This window comes from Podarcis vaucheri, assembly GCF_965113315.1.
Source record: "Podarcis vaucheri genome assembly, chromosome: 17".
NCBI lineage: Eukaryota > Metazoa > Chordata > Lepidosauria > Squamata > Lacertidae > Podarcis > Podarcis vaucheri.
In genome coordinates, this window is record NC_138755.1 from 11,547,748 (window position 1) to 11,569,090 (window position 21,343).

The 21,343-nt window shown below is 44.8% G+C and overlaps 1 protein-coding gene across 1 annotated transcript; it reads right to left on the reverse strand.

The window, feature by feature from the left end:
- Positions 1-8,459: 8,459 nt before the first annotated feature.
- On the reverse strand, positions 8,460-20,865 carry QTRT1 (queuine tRNA-ribosyltransferase catalytic subunit 1). Its single transcript, XM_082205682.1, has 10 exons — positions 20,596-20,865; positions 17,368-17,436; positions 16,588-16,726; positions 15,537-15,615; positions 14,369-14,484; positions 13,165-13,303; positions 12,533-12,608; positions 12,186-12,295; positions 9,389-9,473; positions 8,460-9,088 (listed from the first exon to the last, which is right to left on the reverse strand). The coding sequence occupies exons 1-10, from the start codon at positions 20,812-20,814 to the stop codon at positions 8,936-8,938; spliced, it is 1,185 nt and encodes a 394-aa protein (XP_082061808.1). The 5' UTR covers positions 20,815-20,865; the 3' UTR covers positions 8,460-8,935.
- Between the last annotated feature and the right edge of the window lie 478 nt (positions 20,866-21,343).

Below are 21,343 nucleotides of genomic sequence, written 5' to 3' on the forward strand. Positions count from 1 at the left end.
GCTGGAATCTCAACTGATCTCAACAGATGGATAGCCAACCTCTGCTTGAAAACCTCCAACGAAAGAGAGTCTACAACCTTCCCACTGTCAAACAGCTCTCACTGTCAGAAAGCTATTTCTGATGTTCCGGCGTAATCTCCTTTTTTGTAACTTGAAGCCATGGGTTCGGGTCCTGCCTTCCAGAGCAGGAGAAAACAAGCTTGCTCCACCCTCCATGTGACAGCCTTTTAAATATTTGAAGGTGACTATAATCTATCCTCTCAGTCTCCTGTTTTTCAGACTAAATATACCCAGCTCCTTCAACCATTCCTCATAAGGCTTGGTTTCTAGACCCTCCGCTGCACACGTTCCAGCTTGTCAACATCCTTCTTAAACTGTAGCGCTCAGAATTGGGCACAATATTCCGGCATGGTTTGAACAAGGCAGAATAGAGTGCTATTATTACCGTATTTTTTGCACCATAACACTCACTTTTTTCCTCCTAAAAAGTAAGGGGAAATGTCTGTGCGTGTTATGGAGGGAATGCCTATGGGTGGCATGCCTACGGATTTTCCTCCTCTAGAAACTATGTGCGTGTTATGGTCGGGTGCGTGTTATAGAGCGAAAAATACGGTACTTTATTTGATTGGGACCCTATACATCTGTTGAAGCAGCTTCAGCTTTATTTTTTTGCTGTTGCATCACACTGTTTACTCATGTTAAGCTTGTAGCCCACTAAGACCCCTAGATACTTTCCATATATACTTACTGCTAGTAAGCCAGGTGTCCCCCACCTTATATTTGTGCATCTGTTTCTTCCTGCCTAAGCACTGAACTTTACTTGAACTTTATTTGAATTGAAGTGCTGCTGAACAAAAGTATTTTATATGAGTACTGCAGCATTCCAAATATTTGCCCAGTAGTAGCAGTGCTACGTCATTTGCTAACATCATTTTGTAGACTTTACCCGTATCTCAAAACCACTGATATTCTTCAATGATATTAATAAGGAAACAGCACAGGCTGTAAGAGTTGGGAAAGTGAGTGACGTTCCTGAAATCCGTGTTTGATTTAAAATAAACCTGAACCTATGCCAGGTTATTTCAGAGACGAAGCCAGGCCAAAATGATTGCTTAACCAAGGAACAGCTGTCTTGTAAAAAGTAAGTTTGGCACAGCAGCTTGACTCACTGCCTCAGTTGGGACACTGCCACAGTAGAACAGTTAACTCATGGGAAGGCAGCCTAAGGCCCGGAGGCCGGATGCGGCTCTAGGTAAAAATAAAGAGACCCCTGACCATTAGGTCCAGTTGTGGCCGACTCTGGGGTTGCGGTGCTCATCTCGCTATATTGGCCGAGGGAGCCGGCGTACAGCTTCCAGGTCATGTGGCCAGCAAGACTAAGCCACTTCTGGCGAACCAGAGCAGCACACGGAAACACCGTTTATCTACTTGCACTTTTTGGCGTGCTTTCGAATTGTTAGGTTGGCAGGAGCAGGGACCGAGCAACAGGAGCTCACCCCATCATGGGGATTCAAACCGCCAACCTTCTGATCGGCAAGTCCTAGGCTCTGTGGTTTAACCCACAGCGCCACCCGCGTCCCTATCGCCTTCTAAATCCAGCCCACGGATGGTCCAGGAATCTGTGTGTTTTTACATGAGTAGAATGTGTCCTTTTATTTAAAATGCATCTCTGGGTTATTTGTGGTGCATAGGAATTTGTTCACCCCCCCAAAAAAAAATATAGTCCCCCCCCACAAGGTCTGAGAGACAGTGGACAGGCCCCCTCCTGAAAAAGTTTGCTGACCCCTGAGTTAACTTTACATCAAATCTCTCCCCGTCCCCTTACTTTCAGTCCTTACTATAGTTCTACCAGTTGGGGAGGGGAGTGGGCTATATGCCAAGACCCTTATAACTCTTTGGTCCAGCAAGGGTGAAAATCTAAGGAAGGATCCAAATTCCTGGAATAACCAAGCTAGCTTCCTGGTGTGATAATGGCTATCTAAATATGGGCTGTTAAGGTAAATAAAGGAAGTGGCTTGGTACTAGAAGGCAGATGGGTGCCCCCCCACCTCAATTTCATAGAATCATAGAATCATAGAGTTGGAAGAGACCACAAGGGCCATCGAGTCCAACCCCCCTGCCAAGCAGGAAACACCATCAGAGCACTCCTGACATATGGTTGTCAAGCCTCTGCTTAAAGACCTCCAAAGTAGGAGACTCCACCACACTCCTTGGCAGCAAATTCCACTGTCGAACAGCTCTTACTGTCAGGAAGTTCTTCCTAATGTTTAGGTGGAATCTTCTTTCTTGTAGTTTGGATCCATTGCTCCGTGTCCGCTTCTCTGGAGCAGCAGAAAACAACCTTTCTCCCTCCTCTATGTGACATCCTTTTATATATTTGAACATGGCTATCATATCAACCCTTAACCTCCTCTTCTTCAGGCTAAACATGCCCAGCTCCCTTAGCCATTCCTCATAAGGCGTCGTTTCCAGGCCTTTGACCATTTTGGTTGCCCTCCTCTGGACACGTTCCAGTTTGTCAGTGTCCTTCTTGAACTGTGGTGCCCAGAACTGGACACAGTACTCCAGCTGGTCGTTAGAAAGATAAGACAGAGTTGAGAGTTGTGTGTCTGTGAGCAAGAAGCTGGAAGCAAAGCTGCAGTCTGGGAAGCCAGATTCAAGTAGGTAGCGGTGTTGTTCTGACGCAGTCAAAATAAATTTAAAAATTGTCCAGTAGCACCTTTGGTAAAGGTAAAGGGACCCCTGACCATTGGGTCCAGTCGTGACCAACTCTGGGGTTGCAGTGCTCATCTCACTTTATTGGCTGAGGGAGCCAATGTACAGCTTCCGGGTCATGTGGGCAGCATGACTAGGCCGCTTCTGGCGAACCAGAGCAGCGCACGGAAACGCCTTCCCGCCGGAGCGGTACCTATTTATCTACTTGCACTTTGACGTGCTTTTGAACTGCTAGGTTGGCAGGAGCAGGGACCGAGCAACAGGAGCTTACCCCATCACGGGGATTTGAACCGCCGACCTTCTGATCGGCAAGTCCTAGGCTCTGTGGTTTAACCCACAGCGCCACCCTTAGAGACCAATTAAGTTTGTTCTGGGTATAAGCTTTCGTGTGCATGTACACTTCTCCAGAAGCCAGAGAGAGAGCCATGCCCGATTTCTGTTGGAATCCAAGGCTGCGGCTAGGGGAGAAGCAAAATCCTTGTGAGGTATTAATGCTGTGAAGCCCTCTATCGTAGGTTCAGGTGGTATATATAAACCATATAGCATAAAGACACCACAATATCCACTGTGCCTCATTTCCAAAAGGAAACACGAACCCTAGAAAAGTGCCTGTACCCCTGGTATCTTGCACCACTTGGAGTTAGGAGTGGCTTGCAACAATCTGTATCCCATGCTGGAAATAAAACAAATCCCTGGTTATCCATAGTCCTGAAAACAAAAAGAAAAAGGCTCCTGACAACATGAACACAAAAACCAAAGCATATTGCGTGTTCTTTAAATGGATGATGTAATTTGGAAGTTTGGACCCACCATGCCAAATAGTGGGTGAAGTCACACTAAAGTCACGTTTTGGTCCGACATCTTGTTTCAAAATGGGGTCTTGAGAACCAAGCAGCGATGAAGAATGCCCCCCGCCCCGTCCACCCAGGGCACCCTAAGGCCAAATTCGGTGATATCCAAAGTGTGGGACGGATCTCTCAAAAAACGTCCAACATCACGCCAAAGTGACCTTTTGGTCTGCCGCCTTGATTCAAAATGGTACCCAGCATCCAAACAGGACCACTTCGCATGTTATCGTCACCAGACGTGGCATGAGGATTCCTGAGGCAGGGCAGCAGACTGTCACCACTTGGACACTGTGGCAGCTTCAGGCTGGCATAGCGATTTGCCTCCCTGCCATGCGCACGAGTGCTGCAGATGCAGGAATGGTCCCACTGCTCTGTTAAGCCTCACCAGACAACAGCAGGGGTTCTGGACTCCAGCCAAGGTCACAAAAACCTACGCCATAATGATTGTTTTCGTCTGTCCGTCCCCCTCCATTTTTTGACAAGTAACAATAATAAATAAATAAGAAAAATGTGCATCCCACCCACTGAGACCATTCCATTGTCTTAACAGTACAAATTCTACAAACACCTTCCATATCTTCTCAAAATCACTTCTCCTGCGTATTCCCCATCTTACTTTAATGGCACATGTCAATTTATCATTAATAGCTATATCTCACACCTCTTTATACCATTCTCCCATTTTATATTCACCGTGCCCCTTCCACTTCCTAGCTAGAATTCCTGCAGCTGTCAATAAATTTGCGAGCGAGTCCTTCATAACCTTCCACCTCATTGTAAATTGATAATAATGCTACCTCTGGACTTTCGGTCAGGTTTAATCCAGTTATTTCCATTATCTCCTTAAACACCCTTTGCCAGTAAAATTGTACATATTTACAACCCCACCACGTGAACATAATTCCCGGTTTCCTGGCATCCACTCCAACGTAACACGGAATATTTCCTGTTCATTTGATTTAATCTGACTGGTTTTAAATACTATCTCCAAACTAATTTATAATAATTTTCTTTTATTCTTATAGACATTTTCAGTGTATGATACTCCCAAATTTTCCCCCAGCTTTGACTATCTGTCTTATTGTCTCCTTTTCCCACACCTCCTTTTAATTGATCTTCTTGATCCTCCATTTCTACTATTTTATAAATTTCACTGTGTCAAGGGCTGCCTCAGGTCTCAGCTCACAAAAGACCAACGCCAAGCTCTTCTTATATACAGGGATGTTTATTGCAGTTCATTATTGGTTCCACAACCGAGGCGCGCAACCCCGCGTCTCTTAGCCTAGACATTTGAAGTCCCCTCTGAATCGTTCCCGCCCCTACACCAGTTTAAGAGGCTTGTGCTAGACCACCTCTTCCTGTCCTTTCTTTTCCGCAGGGTCTTTCTGCCCCCCTGGGTTCCTTCCCTCCTGCTCTCCCCTGACGCGGATTCCTCAGATGCCTGCTCCCCCCTCCTTCGTGCTTTGGGGCCAGGCTCCTCCTCCGGGCTCTCTGCATTTCCGCGCGCCTCCACATTTGAACTTGGCGCGCGTTCGCTACCCCTGACCTTCCTTTTGACAGCTACACTACTCCCTGTACTACTCTCCGCCCCTTCCGGCAGGACGTCCTGCCCCGATCTCCTTCCCCTGTCTCCTTCCTGCTCTGCTCCGTGTGTCACACTGGGAACTCCACCCTTCTCACTCCGTTCCTCCTGGGAAGCCGACCCCGATCTCCCACTCCCACTCGGGGTTTCCCTGCTGCTTCCCTGCTCCTGGCAAGTCCCCCCTGTGACCCCCCTTGGCTTGACCAGGGGCGCCCCCTTCTGGGAATCCTCCGATTCACTTGAGAGACTCATGGAAGACCTCAAGTCATTGTCATCCTCTTCCTCACTGTCCTGGGTTTCTTCCCCATCGCTCTCCGTCTCCCCCCTCACCTGTGCCTCTGTCCCTGAACCCCTGACACACTGGTTTCCACTTTTATAACTGTTTTTTTTTCATTATCTCCCCCTTTCATAATCATTTTTTCAAATTTTGTATATTCTTTGCAGTTCTTGTTTCCCTTTAACCACTTCTTTGTCCATTGCTCCAGTTGTATACAGTGGTACCTCGGGTTAAGTACTTAATTCGTTCCGGAGGTCCTTTCTTAACCTGAAACTGTTCTTAACCTGAAGCACCACTTTAGCTAATGGGACCTCCTGCTGCCACCGTGCCGCCGGAGCCCGATTTCTGTTCTTCTCCTGAAGCAAAGTTCTTAACCTGAAGCACTATTTCTGGGTTAGTGGAGTGTATAACCTGAAGTGTATGTAACCTGAAGCATATGTAACCCGAGGTACCACTGTACAGTTAAACCAAGTTATTTCACTTCCTGTTAGAGCTTCCCTTATTTGTTCTTGGCTTCTCATTATCTCCACCCAATCCTTTATTTTAAGTATTTTCTTCTTTTTCGCTTCTTTTTCAATTTCCTTTTTCAAATTTACTGGGAAGTCTTCTATCATCACCACCACTGGAATTTGCTGGTCCACCTGTTTTCTGGGGTTTATACTGTCTTCTTTTATTAATTGTAGGCTTCTTGTTATTTTGGTTTTTAAGGTTGCACAAGAAGACTCTTTTATGTTAAAATAAAGTTACTATTAAATGTTTTACAGGATTAGAATTACCCAAGCTTGGATTCCTTTCACATCTCCCCATTCTATTATAAATAAACCCAATTCTTTTTTTAAACTAGCTTCAGATTATATACCCTTTTGTTATGAACTCTGCAGACCAAAGCTACTACTACTATGAGAGCCAGTGTGGTGTAGTGGTTGAGAGCGGTAGTCTCGTAATCTGGGGAACCGGGTTCGCGTCTCCGCTCCTCCACATGCAGCTGCTGGGTGACCTTGGGCCAGTCACACTTCTCTGAAGTCTCTCAGCCCCACTCACCTCACAGAGTGTTTGTTGTGGGGGAGGAAGGGAAAGGAGATTGTTAGCCGCTTTGAGACTCCTGAAGGGGAGTGAAAGGCGGGATATCAAATCCAAACTCCTCCTCCTCTTCTTCTTCTTCTTCTTCTTCTTCTTCTTCTTCTAACCCTTAAGATACCTCCTATCTAGCATTTGTTGCAGACCATGTCATAGCCACCCTTGGCTTCAGTGAACACACAATTCAGCATCTACTGACCTCTGCTGGCACACGAAGGAAAGCATCAGCCAAGGCCAGTGACCATGGAATCGTCTCCATTGCAATTTGGACATTCCTATTCATCTAACGTTGAGGATCCAGAATCAAATGCCCAGCCACACTCCCAAGGAGAAACTCCGTCACTTCCCCTGGGATCATCTCCACACTCACTTATAAGCTGAGCCGCAAGCCAAGCAATAGAGCTGCTCCAAAAGGTGGCTTGGCTGGATGACCCAGGAGTATTTGGTGGCTAAGCAGGAAATGAAAATAGTTTCACTTCCCACCCCTGTGATAAGCCAATACTAGCCCCTTGACAATAATTAGCTATTTCCTATCGTAGAAGAGCACCCCAAAAATATACTGCCCAATGCAGGCTGTTTCACTACGCAGGCTGGCATGGGATTGCACCAACCTCCTTGTATAGACAAGATGTTTATCACTACAATTAAATGGGGGATAACCTGATTGCTAATGTCTCATTTGAACACAAGTCACCCTGCTGTTTGATTTTGATATATTTGTGGCAAATAACATTGCAAGATTTGCGGTGGCTGCCCCAAAACTGAGAAGAATGTTCATTAAAGATAATATGGTGGAATGTAAAGAGATGGTCGACGATGAAATAAAGAAACTGACGTGTTTCCATTTGTATTTTAAGATATGTATGTATACATATTGATTAACACTGTCTTTTAAAGGTGCATCTGTGCACTTTTTGTATAGTATGGATAGGACGCATGTTTCTTTTTTAGTTATTGTCAAAATGACGATTGTCGCAACAACAACAAAACTGAGTTGAATTAACATAAATCATCCAGCTGCCTTCAGTTTTCAAAACAGGGAGACCTGGATTTTGGGTTGTACAAAAACGTGGAGCGAACAAAGAAAGAACGATCAAGCTTCTGGCACAATTAAGGCCCCAAAGCATAGCTGATGGCAGAGAATGTCCTGAGGTAAAGCAGTTTTAAATAATAAAAGGTAAAGGTAAAGGTACCCCTGCCTGAAGGCCAGTCGTGTCCGACTCTAGGGTTGTGCGCTCATCTCACTCTAGAGGCCGGGAGCTGGCGCCGTCCAAAAACACTTCCGGGTCACGTGGCCAGCGTGACGAAGCTGCTCTGGCAAGCCAGCACCAGCGCAGCGCACGGAAACGCCGTTTTCCTTCCCGCTATAAAGCGGTACCTATTGATCTATTTGCACTTAAGGGTGCTTTCGAACTGCTAGGTGGGCAGGAGCTGGGACCGAACGACAGGAGCTCACCCCGCCACGGGGATTTGAACCGCCAACCATACGATCGGCAAGTCCTAGGCACTGCGGTTTTACCCACAGCGCCACCCGCGTCCCAATAATAGCATGGCCTAAATAATCTGTGATTAGAATTTGACTTGAGAGATGAAACACTGGGGGCAGGTTATCAATACTGTGACATTTGGACTTTCAAAAGTGCCTGTATAAGCAAGGCTAGCCAACCATGTCAAGTTCCAGCTCCATCAGTCCAGAAGAGGAGAGAATACCTGAAACTGAGGAACTAATGAAAAATCCCAGCCCCAATGACTTAAGGTCACCCAGTGAGCTTCATGGCTGTGAGGATATAAACCCTGGTATCCCAGGCTCAGCCTGACTTTCCAACCTAACCACTACACCACACTGGCTTATTTATGCTCCTCCCCGTTTGCCCCATGCATCCTTTCCTCTGATTCTGTACTGTTCCTTGTCAAACAAACACCTACAAACAGAGAATAAAAACTTTAAGGATGCACACAGTTTTCAGTTGCAGACTTTTATTTGGGCACAGAACAGGAATTGCTTCTCCAAGAATCTGCATAATGCGGACATCTCTGCTCAATCTGCCAGCTCCACAAACATATTTTCTCGGTTCAGAGGAATCATGTAAAAATGCAAATAAAAAATAGGATTTTTTACATACTAAAAATATAAAAACAAGGAACTTTCAAGGTAGCTCCAGTTTAACCATGAAGACTCTGCATTGAAGAATGACCATTGCAATAAAAACCGTCAGCTCCTCCGATTCTTCCCAAGCACTCATTGAATAGAAAGAGGTATTCGGTGCTGCAAACACCTAGAGCACTGTTCAGGAAAGAAAACTGGCACAGCTATGCAAGTAAGGCAACCAATCATTGAGAGACCTGGATCCAGGGGACACATGCTGGTTCACAGGTGCTGGGCTCCAAGTTGGATTTTGCTTGTTCGGTGATGCTGGCAGCACAATTGTATCCCTCTCACTCCAGGATAATTCCAACAGAGGCCAGGGCATCTATAGCCCACTGTGGGTAGCTGCTGATGTTGCCATACATGGTCTTCATGAAGTCCTGAACAAACTGTGGGAACCTCTGTTCAATGATACTCTCCCGGATTGAATGCATCAGGTTCAGCTGAAAAGAGGGGGAAAGACAGAGACGCCATCTCTTTAGCAGATGCGCTTCAAACACCATGCATGTAAATGTGGGCGCAACTAGTCCCATGGAAGGCCCAACCACAATCAACAGGGGAAAACGTACGACGACGATGATGACATTGTAAACTCATGAGACTGAAGAGCTACCCAACAGCCTAATTCATCCGTTTTCCCAGCGTCTTAGAGAATCTTTCCCACCACCTACAAATGGTGCCAGGCTTTACTGCCTAATAGAAGAAAGCCTTGAGGCTACAAAAGGTGCAGAAGATGGACCAACCTGGTATGCAATATTATGCACAGTAACATGGTGCATGGCAGCTGTGTCGCTCCGGAAGAGAGCATTCAAGAACGCTCGGCTGTATCTGTCAAGAGACAAAAGAAGGAACAAGAGAATGCTCTTGTGAGTCAAGGCCTAAGGAAGGTAATCTACACACTAGGAAGAATTAGAGGAAATCACCAGGTATTTCCTACCAAAGTAGAAGCTAGGGTGTCACTAACTAACAGCTACCCACTTTGCCACAGGACAATAAAAGCAGCAGTGGGAATTTCCCTCTGAACACCAATCTTTTGGCAATAGCTGCCAGCACTGTTGTGTTAGGGAGATAGTTTTCCTAGGTCCCACAATCCCTTGTTCTATAAAAGCCTTGATGTCTACAAAGGAGATTGTCGAGCAGTACTTCTGGATTCAGCAGTTCATCAGAAGTGGGGGCATGTAAATATTGGAGTAGGCCAGGGAGAAATCAAAGAAACACTCAGGTAGAGAACATGAAAGTCCTACAGTACTTTAAAGACAGACAAATACGTGCAGCATGAAGTTCCTGGGCAAGCGCCTTGATGTGAGAAGCCTCCAGGACAATGTTAGTTCAGCCTTGCTAAGAGGTAAGGGAGCAGTTCACACTTCCCGACAACCTTCACCTCCCTGAGAACAATCAGAGCCTCCCTGTCTCCTGAAAGTATCTAGCTCATGAGCTTTTCTATGGTGACTTCTGCAATAATTCTAACATAGCAACTGTCAGCGTTGCTTCCAGATCCTAGCTCACAGAGGATCACGCTAGCCAGCGGTCATTAAATAAAAGTCTTTATTGAGTTACAGTCTGCATCCTCAAGCTGCTGCGTGCAACGCTACGTCTTATGCTTAGATCAGCGAAGCTCCGTCTGAGTCTCCGCCCCTTGTGCACCAACTTAATATCCTAGCCCTGCTCCACCTTTTCCGCCTGACAGTTCTCCTCTGGGTCCCTCTGCCCCCCGGGGTCTCTTCCTTCCGGGATTCTTCTGACGCTGACCCCCCGGACCCTTCTGTCTCCTTGCGCCGGGCTTTAGGACCTGGCTCCCTTTCCGGGCTGCCTACTGCGCCACCTTCCTGTGCATTTGAACTTGGCGCGCGCGCCCAACCTTCCACTTTCCGTCTAACCGTCTCTTCGCTCCCCGATGGAGGTGTGGCCACTCCTGACTCGTGCCCTCCCTCCTGTTGTGAGCTGCCAGCGCTTGATCCCTGGCGCCCTTCCTCATCCCTGCTCTCTGGCGGTGACGCTGGTCCCGATTTCCAACTGCTCCCCTCTGAGTCCCCTCTGGCTCTATCTTCCTGGGGTGTCCCCCTAGTCTCCCCCCTTGCCCTGGCCACTGGTGCTCCTTTTTGTGAATCTTCTGATTCACTGGAAAGACTTGGAGATCTCGGGTCGTCGTCATCACTCATCTTTTCTTCTGCCTCCTCCCCCTCGCTCTCTGTTTCCTCCCTTGCCCTCGCCTCTGCTCCTGAACCCCTGACAGCAACTAATAGAAATTAGGCTGCCTCTGCATTCTACGGTACAGACAAATTATGCCCAATTATCTATTCAGTCTCCTTCAGGAATGGTCTACCCAATTTTCTCCAGGCCATTTTATCCTCCCTGTGAGGTGGCCTAAGAAACACAATTAATGTATCCTAGCTGAGTGAGGATCTGAACTTAAGTTGCCCTGGATCTAATCTGATCCCCTGACTACTATGATACAGTAAGTGTTCAGGAATGAGCATGGAATAAAACTACTGCTTCTCTTTCTTTCCATAGTTACGTAGCACTGAAGTAGACAAAGATACCATACTCAAATATTTTCTTCTTTGAAAGCACTAAAAGGTGGTTAAGGTGTGCCCAGAGGTCATTGATCCATGCTATTATCTTGGGTATATGCTATGAAAGGGATCTGACACAAACTTCTTAAAATGTATCAGAGGAGGTATCTTCTTATTCTTTGGCAATCACTCGTAGCCGAGCAAGATTGTCTTCCATAAGCAGGGTTTTAACAGTGAGTCCGTGGAGGTCAATTCTGGATCCACACATCCTTCCACAGTGGGGACACAGGTTTCCGGGTGGGAGTTGATCATAATGAGGGTTTGCCAAGCATGCCTTCCTCTTAGCATATTTCTCCCTTTTGTCCTGAGTTCAAACGTCTTCAAGGGCCATGACACCTTTGGTAAAGGCTGTTCTCTAATTGGTGCACTCACAGGCCAGTGTTTCCCAGTTGTCTGTTTTTATACTACATTTTTAAAGATGTGCCTTGATGTGCCTTTAAACCTCTTTTGTTGACCACTAGCATTACGCTTTCCACTGTTAAGTTTGGAATAGAGTAGTTGCTTTGGAAGATGATAATCAGGCATCCACACAACATGATTAGTCCAATGAAGTTGATGTTGAAAAATCATTGTTTTGACGCTGGTGATCTTTGCTTCTTCCAATACACTGGCATTAGTTCGCCTGTCTTCCCAAATGATATAATCTTATATTGGCTGTACTGGTTTACTTACATAACTGGTCATGGGCCAATATATTGTGATTCCCGCACCCATTCCTCCCATCCCCGTCAACCCAATGCCTGAGGATGACTGCTCTGCTCAGAGTTGCCCTGACAAAACTCAGCAAGAGCTGCAGCACAGATATATTTTCTACGACTCTGCTTCCCTGACTCCACCTTTAAAAGTATATCTCAGGCCCTCAGCAATAGATGAAAAATGGTCTGCCTTCCAACAAAGGAATCTGTCTTTGCAAAGGGCAAATCTGAGTTTTTTTAAAAAATAACCACCATCCCTGAAGCTCACCAACCTCTGGCATGTGGGACAATCACAGTTCTCATCAATGGGCCGAAAATCCTTGCCATATTGCTTGTTTTTCAGCTGCAGGGAGCCCCAGGGGACCAAGGCTGAACCAAAGCGCTGGAAGTTGAAAGTGCAAAGATGTCAGCAGCCAGGAGATTCAGGGGAACACAAACAGCGCTCATCAGTCTTTCCAGGTTTAGTAGGGGTTTCAAAACACTTCACTGCTTTGAATAGTGCTCCCAACCCCAGGTTATATGTTCTTCCACCATGTGGTGAAGTGGCCCTCCTCCTCCCCCACCCCCTCAACCAGTGAGCCCACTACCGGTTTCCCCCGCAGCCGACACAGCTACTTACTGCAGTTCTCGTAGGGAAGACACAATCAAACATATCGCAGCCCAGAGCCACACACACCACCAGGTCAGTAGCATAACTTCATGAGAAATGGAGAGAGACACATCAGGTGATGAAGATGCTGCAAGTGTACCCACCCACTGCCTATGACACAGCCTGGCCCAATCAAGAATGCTCAGCCTTCTAATGGCAGAGGTGGCAACATTTTTGTGGTAAGCTTGTGCCCAGAAAATGTCAGGGTGAGCACAATCACCAAGGGGACTGACTTGAAATGGTCAAGTCATTTGGTTGAAGGAGGAGAAAGAGGGGTGGCTGTAATGGTTTGGGAATATAGTACAGTCAATGACCATTTCGCAAAGGGGATCTGTTCCCAGCGCGTTGGCAGAGCACATATAAGCACCCCTGTCCCCGTTACACCCTTTTAGTGACAAGTTTAGTGATGTTTGCTGATCACTTTCAGGTTTGGAGCCATGAATGTGATTGTGCATCATTCAGATGCATGTTAATTGGTTGTTTCCTGTAGTTGGTTACATTACCAGCAGCAATCCATTTTGACATGTTCCTGCTGGAGCGTAAAGGACAATGATGTCCCAGGCACCAATATGCTTTGCCTGAATTGTGGCACTTGCTCCTACCCCACTCCCATGAGATAGCGAGGCTTGTTCCTGGGGAGATGATTCGTACTGAGATCTACCATCCTCCAGAAGTGATCTTTGGCCTCACCACCACTCAGGCCCCCAATGGCAAAACCCGGCACGTCTCGTTTAGTCATTTCTAGCCAAGAGGGAGGGGAAGAGAGAAACAGAGAGACAGAGAGAGGGGAAAGGGAGATAGCTGTAAGAACTGTGAACTTCTACTTCTAGGGAAGCATCATCCTAAGGAAACTCAGACAAGAATGCCAACAGACCACCACCTCCACAGTTGTTGCTGTGAATGTTTGAAGTATTATTTATTTACTAGCAATCTTGAACCCAGTGCTGCTCAGGAATTCTGTGCCGTTTTTAAAAGTTCAATCCACCATCTTGATTCAAAATGGTCTCAAATTGTATCGAAACATAGACAAAAAACTGTTTCTTGATCTCAAGACCATGATGCAAAATCAAGTTACAATGTCTGAGAAGGTAACCAAATGTACAGCGGACAGACAAACAACTTTCCAAAATATATAGTAGATTCTTGGCTTAGGAAATAAGCCACAAATCCACTACCTTCTTCCTTTTCCAAATGCATGATGAAAGTATAAAAGCAGTTCTTGGAATTGTTGTATTTGTAGAAAATTATCCTAGCCCAAGGCTCCTAGAACACTACGTAAGTTATAATAGGAATAAGGAATACTACATAAGAACCCTTCTGCAATGCCCCTGGTGTCTTTTTAGGCTTTTATAAACAAAGCAACTGATCATTCTTAGGAGGAAAGGCCATCTTTAATATTTCCTCTTCCATTTCTTACTGTTAACACCACACCAGAACCAAAATAGCCTAAACAAGCATGTGAGCAATTTTGTCATGAATTTACAATCTCTCTGGGTAAAATTTTCACCACTGCGAGTGAAACTTTACCTAATTAGCCGATCAATTAATGTCTGCAACTCTGGTTTGCAACTTTAGCAATCAGTGACTGAAGCTTTGTAAATTGCATTGGTAGACTTGTGGCCAGAAACTGAAAAACTTCAGGGCTTGGAAACTGAGATCAACAGAAGGTGACTGCCTAAGGCTCCTTACGGATATGAATTTCAGCAAAACTCTCTTTGGTCTTGCCCTCAAATATGAATACTGTAGCTTTAAACTGGGACCAGAAGTTGCTTGTGGACAAAGCCCATACAAAAAAAATGAATTTACCTTCCAGGCACTTAGATCGGAGGGAAGGATCCAGTCCACCCTGGATAATAGCAAATAAATTCTGCTGGCCAGGCTTGGTATGTGCTGCAATACATCTGTCCAGCCAGCGAATGGACCTGTAACAGACAGATCCCCTGGTCAGTTAAGAAAAGGTAGCATTTGTCATATCATTCCACAGTCAGACATTACGTTACTCAGGGAGTCGCAAATGTAGGTGCATCAAACGTCCAGCATTAGTCATTCCAGAGGAGGCACCACAGCTCATTGTTTCTTACGACCCCTCAAGCATGCACTCGAAGCTGGCAGCTCAGCAGAGAGACAATGAGCCGTGCTAACTTGAAATCCCACAATCTGGACTTGTTTTTTTTTTAAATAAATATTTTATTAAGTTTTCACAATAAAAGACAAAGAAAATACAAAATCACAAAAAACAATACAATACAAAAATACAAACATTAAACACGTCAAAAGAAAAAGAAAAAAGAGATAAAAACACATATACAGTAATAAAAAACAAAAAATCCCTCTTTCTTAATTTCTCATCTTCAAATAGCTTATTTTCCAGACTTCCTCACATCTCCCGTTCTTGTATCCCTTTTTTAAAAATTAATTCAGCAAATTCATATCCTATTAATTTATCTGTTGTTAATCCAATCTTACATTTTACTTTGTTGCTAAAACCCCTGCGATTCATTTCAATGTCCTTAACATTCATAAATTTTACAATATTTCTGCAAATAAATTTTAAATTTCTTCCAGTCTTCCTCCACCGTCTCCTCTCCCTGATCTCGGATTCTGCCAGTCCTGGACTTGTAGTCTTATCCTTGGATAAGTGCAGCAGCTGATTTTGGGGTTTTTTGGGGGGGGATTACAGGGCTTAACCTAGCACAAATTTGACATTAACTCAGATGACTTCTACCTGCACAGAATGAAGTTTGTGTTTAAAACAAATCAAAGGAGCTTTTACAGTCATATGACATTTGTATAATTTCATCTGCTCATGCTTAACATACAGAATTGAGATGCTTCACTGGTAGTAAACAAAGATTCCATGCCTAGACAAGCAAGGCAGGCCAAAAGACTGTGTGAGTAAGCACCACAGAAGTCAGTGGCGCAGAGAAGCTGAGTTGGGATGAACAGGCAGATCGACACAACACACAAAGCAAACCTGAACATGGCTTCTTCTACCCGGGGGCCGCTAACTGTGCTGCTGACCACATCATCTAACTGCATCATGATGTCAGAGCCTAAGGAAGAAAAATGCAATGTATGTCAGCAAAAGCAGATGAGATCAGTCCGCACCACAGATTTCAAATTTATTACTTTAAAACACGACATTCTCTCAATTTTTGTCCTAAAGGCTAATTAAAATATTTAACACAGAAGTAGCATAGAACCAATTGTCCAACCGGCTGTCCCACTGTACTTTTACTAAAAATAAGCAAGCTCATCTCAGTTAACACTGAGCAGAGGCAGGCATCTCTAAGATATTAGTGAAAATTTCGTAATGCTGTAAACTCAAACACTTCATAATACGCAAAGAAACTAAGGCACTTTTCTTTTAGGAAAGCCAATTGTATACAAATTGGTTTTTTTAATTTCAATGAATTTAAAAATAATTCAGGAATTTAGGGTCTTTTTCATCTACTTCTATTTCAGAAAAGTCTTAAGTAGATGTTAAAATTCTGAAAATCAGTACAAGCGGCTCTACATTTTGCTAACTGAAAAGCCTCCCTGCCTCTCTCTCTCCCAACAGGATTTTTAAAAACCCTTGATATGGTATGGTGCTGTTCTATAGAACTGGGATGAAGTTAACCATAATAGGTTTTTTGAGATCCCTGCTCCACTTTCTGACCTCCACGCAGTAGTAAATGCCAGGATGGAGCTAAAGAAGGTGCTCAGAACCATCTCATTATTTACTACTTATGGATTTCTGATTTCTGGGCTCTTTAGGTGAATTTTAATAGCCCATTGTGGATTATTACCCTAAGTTACACAAAATGCTTTCATCTCATTGGTGCCTCATTTGAGATCTTCAGTGAAGATTCACCATTAACTCAAACAGAAGGGTCACCACCAGAGTGACTGGTTGCCTCCCTCTGAAGTTCTGTCTATGTGGAATTTCAAAGCAGGGAAACAGCTGTGGCAGGAGAAGAATGTCCGTGGTATGAAGCACCAGCCAATTCAGCAGTTGGCATTATGCAAGACAGAATAGTTACCAAGAGCATTTTGTATTTCAATGGATTTCTCTGGAGTCAGCAGAATCTCCTTGCCATCATAAGGAGAACGGAAGCACACTCCCTCCTCTGTCACCTTAGAGAGCTCCACCAGAGAGACCATCTGGAACCCACCGCTGTCCTGCAGGAAAACAGTGACACTATGAACAGACCTGAAATAAGCAAAATTATTCTGTTCTGGTGCTCTACTCCTATAATTGCCAGAAGAGCAAAGCATTCATTTGACTACAAAGGCCCAAGAAGAACTGGGATGAATTAAAGAAAAAACCCCGTGTTCACCTATTTAGTGTTCTGAACTTCTGTGTTTGAACACATCATTTCAACACTCCAGCAGCAACAACTGGTATACTCACTTCTATTCCTGGTGAGGTGAATAGTTCAAAAAAAATTGTGCAAAACCACACAGAGAATCTGTGGCAGAAAGAGAGTCACTGCTTTCTCCCAACAAGAAGCTCAGGCAGCAGCATATACTACTCACTAGAAGAATGAATAAGTGAAAAACATTCCTTTTCTCTCAATCTCTCCAGTTATGGAAAATTTTCAGAATGAAAGTGTATCTGCTTTGCTGTGTTCTAAACTAACATTCAACTGAGCAGCTAGAATTTCCCATGTGTTTCAAGTGTTTCTGTAACACACGTGCCCCAGCTGCCACAATGCCTAGATTCCTGCCATCTCTCATTAGCCATGGCTTCTTATTTTTGCCAACAGCCGATGGTTGGTTTTCCAGTGGCAAGTGCTTTAATCAGTCCCTTCAATACTCACCGTGAGCAGGTTTCGTGACCAGTTCATAAAGCCATGGAGCCCATTGGCTTTTTGGATAAGCTCTGGTCCCTAGAGAAGGATAAAAGGTTATAATCAGTGCCTAACATAGCTAGTGCCAAAGACCCCCCACCACTGATGCCAGGCATCGAAACTTTCCTCTCATAATCTGGCATATGACCAAGCTAAAAACAGCAACAGCACAAGGTCAGACCCTTAACATTCAGACACTGTGCCTGCAGCAATATTCAGAGCAGGATGCTCCCAACAAAAGGGCACATAGGGGAGAACAAACCAAAATACAGGAGAGATGCTGCAATAAATTGGCTATCAGACTACACCAGGAATCAGAAAGTGCTTGGTTGGAATCTCACATTTGCTTTTCTTTCTCTCTTTGTAGCTACCCATCTGCAATGTGTAGATATCACCTAACAGGGCTGTCAAAGGAATACAATAAGACCAGGTGTGTAAAGTATTTTTAAAACCTAAAATACCATGTAAACATTAATTATCTTCCTTCTCATTTGTTCTGCAAGACCTTCTCCATTTTGCTTTTGGCTGGAGCGTGAAAAAGGAGTATCTGAAAAGAGAGCTGAGAAAAGGGTATCCTTTGGCTTCTTCCAACCCTGGAATCTCACTTGCCTGGCTTCCAAGGAGAGCAGGAACCACCTCAGCAAACATCCCTCAGTATAGGCCTGTACTCTGTACTAGATTTCTTAAAAACCGGTACCGTGGCCAAGCTTACGCAAAAGGTTTGTCCTTTGGGGCTCTGATTACTTAATACTAAGAGAAAGACATGCTCAGAGCTATTCCTGTATTGAACGAAGCATTGTGTCCGCTGATTAACAGAGAGTGTCAAAGAAATAAGAACAAATGAGAGGGTATCTCACAGTCCTGTTGGATTCTACTGACCAGATTTATTGGTTCAGATAAAAACCATTTTTGAATTTGGAATAGCTCAGAAATGATAACTACTCATAGAAATAAAAGACTTCAATAAAGCTGTGGCTAGACACCAGCACGTCTGTCCCCATATAAAAGGCAGCAGTAGAGAAATTCATGCTCTTTTTAATCCAAGTATTCTTCTGCGTGAAGCTTTTTAATTTAGACATCTAAAAAGCAACCCTACCTATGCAGATTTCCAATGCTCATGCATTACTGCAAGGCTGTGGGGAGCTGAAGTTCAATGGTTCACAACAACCCTGCAATATAGTCCCATGTTTATATCAACATTGCAAATCAAAGCTGGGCATGTACAAGGCTGGTTTGGATTCTGAAGCAAAAAACTTCCCAAACAATAAACACCTCTCAGGCTTTAGGAACGGCCAATCTACTTAAAACTTCCAGGCTTCTCTGTTCAAGTCTGGTGGGAATTTGCAGGCTCAAAAACATTTGCAGATTTAAAAACATCCACTTTTCCCTCTGGCAGCTGTAAATCTCTGGGACAAGTAACTTTTTAAATATTCATCTCGGCCCAGAAAGAAACACAACCAAAAGCCTCCTCCTCATTTGACCCTCAACTTTTGTTACTTATAACTTAAAACATTCCAATCATTTATATAACAGCATAGAATAGCAACTAATAAAATGAATTTCAATAGTGACAAATGTAAGGTTCAATGCTTAGGCAGGGACACCTGGCTTGCCAGTACTGAAAGGACCTAGGGCTCTTAGTAGAACACAAGCTTAACATGAGTCATCAGTGTGATGCCGCAGAAAAAAACGCTAATGCTATTGTAAGGCTTCATCAACACTGTCACGATCAAGGGAAGGAATAATACCTTTCTATTCTGCCTTTGCCAGACTACATCTGGAGTACTGAGTCCAGTTCTGGGTGCCACAGTTTAAGAAGGATATTGACAAGCTGGAATGTATGCAAAGGAGGGCAACCAAGATGATAAACAGGGTGTGGAAACCAAGCCTTATGGGTTGAAGGAGTATGTTTAGTGGAGACCGAGTGGAGTTATGAAAACCACCTTCAACAGCCTAAAGGGCTGTCCTATGGAAGATAGAGCAAGGTTGTTTTCTTCTGCTCTGGAGGCTAGAACCCGAACCAGTGGTTTCAAATTATAAGAAACGAGATTCTGACTGAACATCAGAAAGAACTTTTTGACAGTCAAGAGCTGCTCGACAGTGGAACGGACTCCTGCAGGGGGTAGTGGACTCTCATTCTTTGGAGGTTTTTAAGCAGAGACTGGATTGGCACCTGTCTTGTATGATTAAGCTAAGATTCCTGCGTTGCAGGGGGTTGAAATAGAGGACCCTTGGGGTCTCTTCCAACTCTACAAATCCACGATTCTCCGTTATCAGCAACTGTTACGGCCTTGTGTTTGTCTTTCTGTTGATGCACTTACAAAATATTTGTTTTGAAACTCTTAATTCTAATAAACGGCTCAGAACCACAATATCTCAAGGACCGCCTCTTTCCATATGAACCTACCCAGAACCTGAGATCATCTTCTGAGGCCCTCCTTCATATGCCTCCTCCTCAAGATGTCCAGAGGGTGGCAACACGAGAACGGGCCTTTTCTGCAGTGGCTCCCTGCCTGTGGAATGCTCTCCCCAGGGAAGTTCATCTAACGCTTTCATTATACACCTTTAGGCGCCAGGCAAAAACGTTCCTTTTTAACCTGGCCTTTGGTTGACCTGATGGGACATCCTATACCCTTTTAAAATGTGGCTCTTTTTTGGAGGGGGGGTTGTTATTGAGTTATTGTTTTTATTTTTATTTTATATAATGTATTGTGATCTTTTCTGTGAGCCACCCTGAGACCTCTGGGTACAGTGGTACCTCGGGTTAAGTACTTAATTCGTTCTGGAGGTCTGTTCTTAACCTGAAACTGTTCTTAACCTGAAGCAGCACTTTAGCTAACGGGGCCTCCTTCTGCCGCCGGAGCACCGTTTCTGTTCTCATCCTGAAGCAAAGTTCTTAACCCGAGGCAATATTTCTGGGTTAGTGGAGTCTGTAACCTGAAACGCCTGTAACCTGAAGCGTCTGTAACCCGAGGTACCACTGTATAGGGCGGTATATAAATTCAATAAATAATAAAAAATAAAGTATCTATTGCAATCACTGTAACTGAACTGAATACTGGGTTTCTTCCCCCCTGAAAATAGGATGTGGGGGGAGAATTCCACTGAGAGTAGGAAACGTCTCCGCCGTCTCTAGTAGAAATAAATGGCAAGTCAAGGTTTGGGGAGGGGGGGTGTTGGGGGGGTCGTATTACTCACGGGGCGCATGCCCAGATGGTAGGTGTTGCCCAAGCACAGGCGGCACCCGAGCGCGTCCAGCTGCGTAGCGGTGAGGCCCTTCATGGTTCCCTGAGTACCGACTGGCATGAAGACCGGGCAGTTGACGGAGCCGTGCGGCAGCCGAAGCTCGCAAGCGCGGGCCTTGCTTCGCCCGCATTCCGCCACCACCCGCAGCGACAGGGCCGGCGCCGCCGCCATAGCAACCGAGCCGCCCTCTCCCCGCGCCAACGCGGCCTGTCACGTGACGCTGCGTTGTGAGGGGCGGGGCTAAAGGATGGATTTTTTAACTCTTCTACGTACCCCGACGTCCACCTATAGAGATACAAAGGATCTCAGGTTCTGAGAGACCCGACGCTGTTCATTGGACTCGTCGCAGCGCCCGCCCCTTGACGCAAGAACGTTATTGGCCGCGCCTGCATCAATGCCCCTAGAGATACGAAAACTCGGAGGGTAGAGGTGGATAACTACGGAGTCGAGTCTGTAGGAACCAGTGGCAGCAAACAACAACAACGAACAGGCCCGATTCATATCTTTAGATTGGCAAAGATTTGTGGTATATAAACATATAAATAAAAGGAACAAAAATAAGAACCGCTAAAAACATAGACTGTACAGTATATATATGTGTGTGTATGTGTGTCTTACTATCGTTATAATAATAATAATCGCTTAAAACATACAGTATAATATTAAAATCTATTAAATTATATTATTAGTTAATTTATTA

Bases quoted from the DNA above. Each gene is read 5' to 3' on its own strand.
- QTRT1 (XM_082205682.1), bottom strand. From the start codon at position 20,814: ATGGCGGCGGCGCCGGCCCTGTCGCTGCGGGTGGTGGCGGAATGCGGG. The intron at 14,485-15,536 runs GTTTGCTTTGTG...TGTCTGTTACAG, and splicing joins GTAGAAGAAGCCATGTTCAG to GTCCATTCGCTGGCTGGACA. The intron at 9,089-9,388 runs GTTGGTCCATCT...CCCTCTTTTCAG, and splicing joins TGCATAATATTGCATACCAG to CTGAACCTGATGCATTCAAT.